Consider the following 12,032-nt stretch of genomic DNA (forward strand, 5'->3'; position numbering starts at 1 on the left):
AAAGCCTATTTCCAGGTATGTGATACCTATGTTTGAGTTGTTGGTCAAAGGGGTCCCATGGATCTCCTCAAATACTACAGGCTATTGCCATTGCTCTTGGTTACCCTCCAAACTTTGACAGTCAGACCCTTCCATGAAGACATCAAGTACATGAGCCATAGGCATAGGACACGGAAAAATCGAACTAGTTCTACCTGGAGGCATTTCCCTTACTGGATAGCTTTTTTAGAGCCAGAAGTTTCTGTTTATAATACTATGGGGTAAAAATAAACAAAAGTCTTATGAGGATATGAACCCTGAAGACTATGATAAGACTTGCCTGGCAAGATATGCCCACTTGTGCAATAGTAGCACAAATGTTATGGCAATAGCCAAATACTTTTGGATTGAATTTAACATAGAATTCATACCTGGCACCATTAACTGTGCCAAAAGCCCCATGGATGTATAACTCATAAGAGAATATAATATTATGATTATGCTAAGTGGACATGATAGAAAATGCCACCTTATTTCTTATGTTTTTAACTTTTAATACAGATTAGTGTATCTCTCAACCCTCATCAAAGAAGCTTCAATTTGCAGTACATGGCAATTAGTAAAAAGCCCAGTAAATAGTCAAGAGGTAGTGAATAAGATACTGTGGACTGCTCAGCTTTAGATGGGGCATCTATATTACATTCATTTTCAAAGGCTCAGGCATCATCATGGAAGAGGGGGAGGGAAGATTGGAAGGGAGTAGGCACCATCAGTAAATCCTTTTTTGTTGGGCATAAAAAGGCCACCACATATATGAACTCACTGTGACTGGGACTGTGTGTGTAAGACCTACCCAAAATCAATCCACCTAGCATTTGAATGTGGATGAGGGAGGCTCAAGCAGTACCAACTCTAAGGAAGAGTGTGTTTCCTTCAGAGATTGATCTAGGAAAGTTCATGTTCTAGAAGGCTGTCTTGCATTAATGCATATGCAGAGAGCACTAAACGGACTCTACCAATATATAAACAAAGTACATGAAGTTGGTAGGGGAAAAGGGTTGAGTACTGAGGAAGATTTAAAGGAGAGGAACAGGGGGCTGAATCTTCTTAGAACACTCTATATATGAAATTCCCAGACAGCATAAGATATATAATAAAAATCAAGTTTACATAAATAACTTGTTCCATTCTTAGTGATATCACAGATTTCCCCAAATAATATATTTGTTTCACCTTGAAGTTGTAAGATTTGACTGTACAGGCACTAAAGATTTGCCCTGGAAAGGGGAAATTCACAGACAATATCAGAGCTTTGGAGTGTGCAGGGTTAACAAAGCAGTGTTGAGGAACATTGCCTTGCTGTGTGTTTCAAGCTGTCCCAATCCTCTTTTCACTTTGCTGTTACATCCCCCAAGGAGGGCACCTACCTCTGAATCTGAGGGGTCTCCTGAGCATTGGGATAACACATTATCAGCCCAAGTCACTAACTTGATCATATGTTCTCCTGTGGAGGAAATAATTATTCCCTGGTTTCGTAGAACATAAGACAACATTAAAGATAAGGAAATAAAACCAAATGAGAAAGGCAGATCCATACAGATTCCACTGGTATTGCATATATAGATGAAGCAAATGGGAATTTGATTATTTTGATTTGGTAGTAAGGAAACAAATATTATGGAATGTTTTATTGCTCAGGAAGACTATTGACAATTTTGTTGCAGGATTATTTCTAGTTGTGTAAATCATTGCAGAAATAATTTGGATAAGAGCCAGTCCATGGAGGAAATTGAAGTGAATGGAGATTAGAAATACCTTTGAAGAAATCATTACCTGTGGAACCTTAGGTGATTCAGACTCAGGATGGAAAAAAATCTCTAAATGCTACTGAGACTGAAGAAGACGCTAGAACTTCTGATTTGTAAGTATTTACTGTGCCTTTAGTGGATATTTGTGCATGCCTTAGCATGTAATTCCTAATGAAAAATACTGACACCAGATGTTAGATTATGAACACTAGAAGAATCACAAAGTTTTCTATGATTGCTAAGATGTAAGAATTAAAATTAAGCCGGGCAGTGGTGGCGCACGCCTTTAATCCCAGCACTCGGGAGGCAGAGCCAGGCAGATCTCTGTGAGTTCGAGGCCAGCCTGGGCTACCAAGTGAGTTCCAGGAAAGGTGCAAAGCTACACAGAGAAACCCTGTCTCAAAAAACCAAAAAAAAAAAAAGAATTAAAATTAATTCACTTTATGTGAGTATCTTTATGTGTGTTATCATGACACATTAAGATAAAATAGGCAGTACATGAAAGGAAAGCTGCATCAAGGTGCCACAATGTTTCACATGAGTTATCTGCTCTCAACACGAGTTCCAGGCTATGGACTGTGCCCAGAGATTTAGAAACAATGTCACTGCTCAGGCTCTATGAAGCAATCCAGTATGTTTTGAGTTTAAAATGAAGAAAATTGTGTCAATAGATGTTAGAGGTCAGAGTAGTCCTGACAACTGCCTGTGTGCTGAAGATTATCCTGCAGGGGATTCCATTCACAGTAAGCCTGGGAGGGAGATGATATTCATGGGCCAAAGGAATAAGCAGATCATACTCCTAGTGTGGGCTGCAAGTCTGTGCTTTCTGAGCTCTGCCAAGAAGCTTTTCTTAGAAGACGTCAACCTACTTCTTTTTCTAGGTATGAGGCAGCCATGCTGTCTTCATGAAAGTGAACATACTGGAAACAAAATGATTAGATTTTAATGAACAGAAAGAATTTTATTTACACTCTTTAGAAAATCTTCCATTCTAGGTGATCTTACAGTCACAACTTCCTGCTTAACATGATGTCCTCTAAGCTCCAATCAGCCTTTTATGTGTTTAATTCTTCCAGAATCAGGTCTAGAATGGAACTTTGCTTAGTACCTCTCCCAAGGCAAGTCATTGGAGGGACTTATAAATAGCAAATGTTTGGTAAATATAGAAAACCTGTCTGTATTTGAAAGTTTCATATTTATATTTTTGCCTCAATTTCTTATCCCCCCCAGGCTTTAAGCTTGAGTGGTGCATGGCAATTTCAGCTCTAAATTATTGCTTAAATTTAAGCTATGATTTATTCTCCAAACTAGAAACAATCTTGCTTTTTTTTTTTTTCCTTTTTTTGTTTTTGATTTTTTGAGACAGGGTTTCTCTGTGTAGCTTTGCGCCTTTCCTGGATCTTGCTCTGTAGACCAGGCTGACCTCGAACTCACAAAGATCCGCCCGCCTCTGCCTCCCAAGTGCTGGGATTAAAGGCGTGCCCCACCACTGCCCGGCCAATCTTGCTTCTTAGTAAGAACATTTTAGAAACACATTTGCATCAACCCCAGAAGAGAAGTTTTCACAGATAAGAGGGTTAACACAGCTTGTCTCTTTGTAAGTCCTCTTCAAACATTTAGGCAAGGGAGACTTTCCAGAAGAATACATGAATAAAATTGTGTTATGAAGAGTGTAGGTAATAGTCCATAGTTTTGGATCTAGGTTGAAATTAATTCCAAGAAGAATGATTCAGGGTGATTGTTACAAGCTAAAGAACATAGTGAGAGGAGAAGCCTAAGAATCTGTGCTTGCTGAGATGAAACTCTGAATTGATGAGTCTTTCAGCCTTCCTGTCACTAGGCAGGATGGGTACTTGGATCAGAGGAAGGGTTTGTCTACAGATCTGTGGCATTCCAAGCAGTCTGGGATTATTTCTAAAAACAAGTTTTTGAACATTTGACTATGTATCTTTCCATTTTTTCATTTTGTGTGCTTGTATTCACCTGTCTGTCAAGCCATTTTTTTCTCTTGGTCGAGACAGGGTTTCTCTGTGTAGTTCTGGCTGTTGTGGAACACACTCTGTAGACCAGGCTGAACTCTAACGCATGAGATCACTGCCTTGCTCAAGTCATCTTTTTAGGAACTTAATCTTCTTAAATAGAAATAATAAGAGGCCATGGTTAAATGACAAATATCCATGAAATTTCCCACATATTACAGTTTCATATGACAGGATGTGGAAAATCCGTCTGCCTCACACAAAAAGGAAGTCTGTGACCTAATGGTAGAAAGTCAGTAATCACTCCAGGAAAAGCAATCTTGAAATGACCAGCCAGCTTTTATTTACCTCATTTGTGTTGTTAAGCCCTTTTCCATCAACCTGTTATGCTCATGAAATTTTTTTTATTTTTTACTCTGAAGGGTCACACAATTTTGAAATGGAAACATATATGATTTTCCTGCTGGTAATATAAAATGTGCTTGGGTTTAATTTTGAAGAATGATACAGGATTCATGCCTATAATTTTATATTCTTTGTTCTTATCAGATACTAATGAAATGTCTAAGTATTTAGTTTCACTCTGATAAAATTATAAATTTAAAATGATAGAAAGTTCTCACACATGTAAGTAAGATCAATTTGTAAGCTTTTTCATATCATTTTCTGCATTTTATTTTGTTTCTTGGGAAGAAAATCACCAGTAATAACCAAGATATAAAATAGTTTATTACTGATCTACTACAGAAGGAAAATGAGTAAAATTGAAGTAAGTCTTCAAACTCAGAAAAAGTAATGAATAAATGCATTTCCTTTCAGATTGAAATGCTGAAACTTAAAGCATGAAGTCATTTATCTTCTCATTTTCAGAGGTTTGGTTGAGTCAGCCCTTTTGGGAAAATGTTTTGAAGTGACTCTAGATCAAGGAAGAATTTACAATGGTCTCTTCTGTTTATAGAGTATTACTCTTGGTATTTTCTATTACACACACAGCCCATTGGGTTTTATCATGGCAGTCAATGTTACACGTCAACAGATTGCATCTTTCTTCCTGGTTGGTATTCCTGGGCTGGAAAACTTTCACTGCTGGATTGGCGTCCCTGTCTGTCTCCTCTTTGTCCTGACCTTGTTGGGGAACAGCATAATCATTGCTACTATCAAGCTAGAGCCAAGTCTCCACCAGCCTATGTATTTCTTCCTTTGCATGCTGGCAATGAATGACATGTGTCTTGCCTCTTCTGCAGCTCTGAAGATGCTTGGCATCTTCTGGTTTGATGCACATTGGATCGACTTTGATGTCTGTCTAACACAAATGTATTTTATCCATACACTTTGCATCATGGAGTCAGCCATCCTAGTAACCATGGCATTTGATCGTTTTGTGGCCATTTGTATCCCCCTTCACTATGCATCAATCCTGACAACATCTATGGTGACTAAACTAGGTCTAGTTGGCCTGATCAGAGGTGTGCTCATGGTTTTGCCATGTCCTCTTCTCATTAAGAGGCTGCCCTACAATACAAAATACATCATCCATCATGCCTACTGTGAGCACATGGCTGTGGTGAAGTTGGCCAGTGCCAACACTCTCATTAACAGAGCATATGGAATCTCAGTGGCCCTTTCAGTGATAACAGTGGACCTAGGACTCATAGCTACATCTTATGTAAAAATCCTCCAGGCAGTGTTCCGACTATCTTCCCAGAATGCACGCTCTAAAGCTCTGGGCACCTGTGCTGCACATGTCTGCACCATGCTTGTCTCCTATACACCTGCACTGTTTAGTTTCCTAACTCACCGCATCGGCAAGAAGGTACCTCCAAGTGTTCACATCATTGTTACAAGTGTGTACCTCTTAGTACCTTCTGCAGTTAATCCAGTGGTGTATGGTGTCAAGACCAAACAGATTAGGGATCGAGTGATAGATCTTTTCTTTACAAACAAGAAACTTTCTGAAAAGTAAAACATTACCATAAAACTGATTTTAGCAGATTTTTTTTTTGTGAAGTCAATGTTCAATAACAATAGTTAATTTCTGGTTTCAACATTTTATTCTGACTTAACTAATATTTCTAATGGATATTTTAAGATGTTATATTTTATTAATGTATTATTTTATACAAACTATTTGTAGAATTGTATCATTTATTTCACAATTTTATCATATATATATTTATAACTATGTACTTCTTATATTTTATCTATATCTGTACTTCTCTGTAGTAATATTTAGGTATGTAGGAAGACTTTCCTGAAGAGTATATTCATTGTGTTATTTTATTTCCATCATATAGTATGTACTGAAATCATGACTCCTATCCTTAAAACCTGAAAATCAATTTGAAAAATATCTAAATCTAATGATGATGTTTCTTCAACTTATTAGAAAAAATATGTTTCAAATTACTTCCATGAAAATGTACAGACCAGAAACACAGAAGTGCCAAAGTCAAGTTGAAATGGCTGGAGACCATCTGACCTGAGGCTTCATGTTTTGCTGCACAAATATTATAAACAGATTTCTGATGTAAAGAAAATGGAGATGTCAAACATATGAATCCATGTTTAGTGAGAAATGAAATCAAAATAAACTAATTAGATGTAAAATGTTTGTTTTTTCTTATTCTTTTATAGTGTGCAGCACAATATTCAAAGCAATCTTAATCACAAGGTTGTAAGTAATAAGATAAGAATATGAAGAATGATCATCATAAATTTGTAAAGGTTTAGAAAGAGGATCTCTATCATACAGTTCCCCTCTGCCTGAGCTACAGTGTACTGATATTTACAATGGATAATGATGATTTTTATTTGCGTATTGGTAACTCCAGGGCAACCATTAAATATTTTAAAAGGATATAAATGGAAAAAATACTAAAATGCTTAAAATGTACAACTAAATCTATAAAATACAAAAATAGATGAGAAAAATCAGTAAGTGTGTGTGTAGAAACTTGCTTCAAGTATTGTGGTAATTATTCAACTAGAAGAATAATCACAATGAATTTGAAATGTCTAAATATACCTAACATGATAGATTTTTCAGTGTATAAAATCCAGTAAAAGCTGTGTATTCTATATGAAGAACCCACTTTTTTTGAAAGCTCCAGTTTTATGTTTTAAATGTTTTTATGAAATTCTTGTGAAACACAGAAATGAACAACACATATATCCTAGTGGAGAAGGATACACATTTTTTGCATTTACCACCAAACTCAGTTCTTCATCCATTAAAGAAATTTCCTATTTTTCCAATTCAAAGTTTTGAATCAACATGGTAAAAATAATCAATGAAAGAAGTTCTGCTTTCCCTCAATAACATTTTGTCTTGTTCAAGACAGATGTGATATAGACGCTCTACCACCTTGCATTATAGCAATTAGTCCCAATTAATTATACATGCTAATCTCAAAATGTAACAACAAATTTAAAAAGAATGTATGATAAATGTAGCATAATATAACCTATGAAACATGACTTATCATGCAGCTATTTGGAATAAGTAATAAGAGGGTAACAGGTCAAAAGTCAACTTGGGCTTGTGAATTCAAGGTCAACCTGGGCATCTTAATCAACAGTTAAAAGAGGGTCTGGAGTGTTGACTCAGCAGTTAAGAGCACTTGTTGATCTTGTAGAGATCCACATTTGATTCCTCATATCTGCATAGCGACACACAGCCATTAATTAATTTAGTGCCAGAGAATCTGATACTCTTTTTGGACCTCTGTGGTCATCAAGCACCTGCCATGCATATAAATACATGCAGGCAAAACACTCATACATAAAATAAAATGAATAAATATAAATTCTTAAAAGGAGATCAGAGTTATTATTAAAAAATGTGCATTAGTTCTTAGCCAAGGGGTGATTTGCAATTAATAGCTTCTAGGAGAGGAAGAGTCAGGTTCATAGAGGTGTAGTCCTTCATAGGTTGATCACTCTCTGGTTGAAGGCCATTATACAAGAATGTATGCACAGTATAAACTGTAATTGATGGATTGAAAATGAGAAAGGGCATTTCATTGGGTGAGAATGAAATAGGGTATGGATTTGCAAGGAGTTGGGGGAAGATGGCAAATATGACAAAAGTACATTGTATTAATTTCTCAAATATCTAAAAAAGAGTAAAAAGTGTGGGGTGTGAAGGGGTGGCTGCATAGACAAAATGTTTACTACACAGTGTGAGGATAAGTTCTGTAAGTTTCTCTTTTTAATACTCCTATGGCAAGATGGGAGATGGAGATAGGAAAATCTCTGGAATCTTGCAGGCCAACTAGCCTGATACATGCAGTGGTAAGCAACAAGAGACCCTGTCTTAAACAAAGTGCTAGGAAAGGACTGGCAGCCAAGGTTGTCCTCTGATGTCTTCATATGTCCTGTGATACACTTTGGCACATATTACACTCATGAATATTCACATCTTTAAAAACATACAAAAGAATAAGAAGGTTGAAAAACAACTGTGGTTTAAAACTTGGCTAGAATATACAAGATTCTGGATTCAGTCATCAATAATAATTTGTGTTATATGTAATATTTTATTTTTTAAAATTAACTAATAGTACAATTAAATGTTAAATTATAAATAACAAATTATCTTGGAGTTTAAAATGTAAACTCCACACACAAAAACACAAAGGCCTTGAAAGGAAAAATGAGAGACTACTACTTGGGTTGTATCATAATATCACTTAAAGGTAGACTGTGGTAAGTTGCATGTGTATTATATTCAAGTTAACATCATTAAGCAACAAAGCTATAGTAAATCAATAAAGTGGGCAAAGGAGTCATTAAATCAAGGAAAAGGGAAAGAGATGGTATTTATTGAAAACGAACAGAAATAGGACATTTGTAAAGCAATTATATTAATAACCTCAATTATGAACAGTCTAAACAATTGTAAACAAATCTAACTTAACCTTGCTGAGCAGAAGTGTATTTTAACTTTAAAATCTCATATGAGTTAAAATTGAAACCAGAAAAAATGGTTTATTTCTCCCTGTACCTAAATACAACAACAATAAACAACTCTGAGTGGCTATGTTTAGGGTAAATATTTAGGTCTTGTGTATGGTGATATTTTATTTGTGCTGAAATGTGATTTTATTTGTATGTTAATAAATAAAGTTGCCTGGAGATCAGAGGTAAAAGCGAGCCATTAAGCAGAAGTCCTGTGGTGGTGGCACATGCCCCTAATCCAATCACATGGCAGGCAGAGTCTCTGTGTGATCAAGGACACAGCCAAGAGTGGTGACCCGAATCTTTAGTCCCAGTACCAACCATAGAGACCTGGAGGTCTGTATAGACAGGCAATGGTGAAGAAGTCATGTGGTTGGGCTTAGAGCCAATGGGAAGGCAGAACAGAAAGGCAATAAAAAGACAGGACACAGGAAAAAGGTCTCTCTCTGGGGGGAAGCAACAGTTATGTGGTCAGATAAGGTAGTTGTGGCTCTTGCTATGATCTCTTTGGCTTTAACTCTGTATATGGCTCTGTGTTTCTTATTTAATAAGACCATTTAGAATTTCATCTACACTTGTGTTTGCTAGGCAAGCGCTCTACTACTGAGCTAAGTCCCCAACCCCATGGATATTTATATTAAAGATTTTGTCAGGATTAATGTGTGGATTTCACAATGAAGAAGGAACAAATTCATTAAAATCTGACCAACTAATCACCTTAAAAGAAATCTTTGAAAGAGATGCTACAGAAAAAAAAGCAAATCAGGCACAGGCACAATTATGGGAATGAGTTTCCTCTCTTTTTTGTTAGCTCTTGAGAGAACAAGTAACCAGAATATCAACAAGCATATGTTATTTTTGAACAACACAATTAGCCCACATAACATAATTAATATTTATCAAATACTCTATCCAGTGGTAATAGAATATATATTGTTCAAATAAACACAGACTCTTTATCCAGAAACTCATTAAATTTTAAATTTTATTTATGTGTGTGTGTGTATGTGTGTGTGTGTGTGTGTGTGTGCATTTGTGTGTGCATGTCACACCACTCATGTGAGTCAGAGGATGACTTTTAGGGGCCCATTCTTTTTTTCCCTTGTCACTGAAATTTTTCCTTTGTCCCACCTGATCTGCAGCTGCTCAGACCCAAGTAAACACACAGAGACTTATAATAATTAAAACTGCTTAGATATTAGCTCAGGCTTCCTACTGACTAGCTCTTACACTTAAACTCAGCCCATTTCTGTTAATCTATATGTTGCCACATGTTCCATGGCTTTACCTGTGTGTCATTACATGCTGCTCCCTGGATGGCAGGCTCACGTCTCCTCATACAGCCTTCCTCTTCCCAGAACTCTCCTTGTCTGCTAATCCTGCCTATATTTCTTGCCTGGCTACTGGCCAATCAGCATTTTATTTATCAATCAATCAGAGCAACACATTCACAGCATACAGAGCAATATCCACAGCATTCCATTGTGAGACTCATGAATCAAATTCAGGTTGGCAAGGATGCACTGCCATTTTTTTTTCACAGACTGAGCTATCTTGCCAGCCTAAAAAATTGAATTTTTATTTTTTTAAATTTTATCTTTTATATTATGTGCTTTTGTTAGCTTAAGTTATTGTGATAATTAGTATTTTATATTATTTATAAATGTATAAAAATATTTTTCATACAATATATTTTTGCCATGCTTTTCCCTCTTTCAATTCCTCCTATATCTTCTCAACTGAAGAGAAAGAGGGAGAGGAAGAGGGGAAAAGGCGATATATATATATATATATATATATATATATATATATATATATATGGAGAGAGAGAGAGAGAGAGAGAGAGAGAGAGAGAGAGAGAGAGAGAGGAATTTTAAATATTTCTAAACAACTCAGAATTTAAAGTCCACTTATTGCTTTGAAACAAAGCTATGAGGAAATGTTCTATGTTTACTTTTATATTGGTGTTGGTGCTGGGAATTGATCCCCACTAACATGAGTCTACTCCTCAGCAACACTCTGTCCTTCTTCCTTTTTAATGGGAACTGATGCACAGTTCTGGCTAACATGAGTCTACTCCTGACCCACACTCTGTCCTTCTTCCTTTTTAAGTCTTTATAGAATTTCTTTTAAAATTCACTTACAAGCATTTACTCTGATTTTTCCAGTGTAGTATCATATTTTCCCAAAATGAATGTCTTTGGGAATCTAAAATGTAGCTTCTAAAAAGTACAGAAATAAATCTACTTATAGATACTTTTGTTATTACAACTATGCATCTGATATGAAAACAAAGACATTTTATGTGATGTTAAAGCCAAAGTCAAAGCAGCAATTTGCATAGAATACTTTCACTTAGTAAAATCCCTCAGCCAGTGGGGAGACTGCTATGGTGATTTTTTTTGTGTGCTGAAATGTGATTTTATTTGTATTTTAATAAATAAAGTTGCCTGGGGATCAGAGCTAAAAGCAAGCCATTTAGCAGAAGTCTGGTGGTGGCACATGCCCTTAATCTGATCACATGGCAGGCAGAGTCTCTGTGTGGTCAAGGACACAGCCAAGCGGTGACCTGAACCTTTAATCCTAGTACCAACCATAGAGACCTGGAGGTCTATATAGACAGGCAGTGATGAGGAAATCATGTGTGGGTTTAGAGCCAATGAGAAGGTAGAACAAAGAGGCAATAAAAAGGTCACACAGGAGAAGGTCTCTCTCTCTCTCAGGGGAAGGGCGGCAGTGAGTGGTAAGCTAAAGGCTATTTGCTAGTACTCTGATCTCTTGGGCTTTTAACTCTGTATTTGGCTCTGTATTTCTTATTTAATAAGACCGTTTAGAAGTTCATCTACAGACTGCTTTTCTCTGCTGAACAGTATAGATATTTATAACTTGGGGATTTTGAATAACATTAAAATAAGGTGTAGCTGTGTTAATGCTTTAGTATTAAACCAATGTTCTTGGTTTTTGAAAAACCTCTTAGAATATCATTCTACATTCCTGTTTTCTCTTTAAAACTATTTCTTTTGTTTTTTGAGATTATAACACAATGACATCATTCCCCTTCTCTTTTCTCCCTCCAAACACTCATAGCTCCCTCCTTCATATTTATCAAATTCATGCTCTCTTTTTATATTAATTGGTGTTAATATATGTGTATATGTTTATAATCATATTAGTACAACTTTTTCAGTTGTATAACAGAAATACAGTAATTATATAGATTTCCTCAGACAAGAGGAAAGCACTGTGATATGGCCAACAAAAAGTTCATATTCCCCTGAGATTGCTTCCTTTCTCTTTCTGAGATTCC

At 36.1% G+C, this 12,032-nt stretch overlaps 1 protein-coding gene across 1 annotated transcript; it reads left to right on the plus strand.

Moving 5' to 3' along the window:
- The first annotated feature begins 4,775 nt into the window (after positions 1 to 4,775).
- Positions 4,776 to 5,729, plus strand: LOC131901304 (olfactory receptor 52P1-like). The gene has a single exon (XM_059252507.1). The coding sequence runs from the start codon at positions 4,776 to 4,778 to the stop codon at positions 5,727 to 5,729; it is 954 nt and encodes a 317-aa protein (XP_059108490.1).
- The last annotated feature ends 6,303 nt before the right edge of the window (positions 5,730 to 12,032 follow it).

This window comes from Peromyscus eremicus, chromosome 1, assembly GCF_949786415.1.
Source record: "Peromyscus eremicus chromosome 1, PerEre_H2_v1, whole genome shotgun sequence".
Classification (NCBI taxonomy): Eukaryota; Metazoa; Chordata; class Mammalia; order Rodentia; family Cricetidae; genus Peromyscus; species Peromyscus eremicus.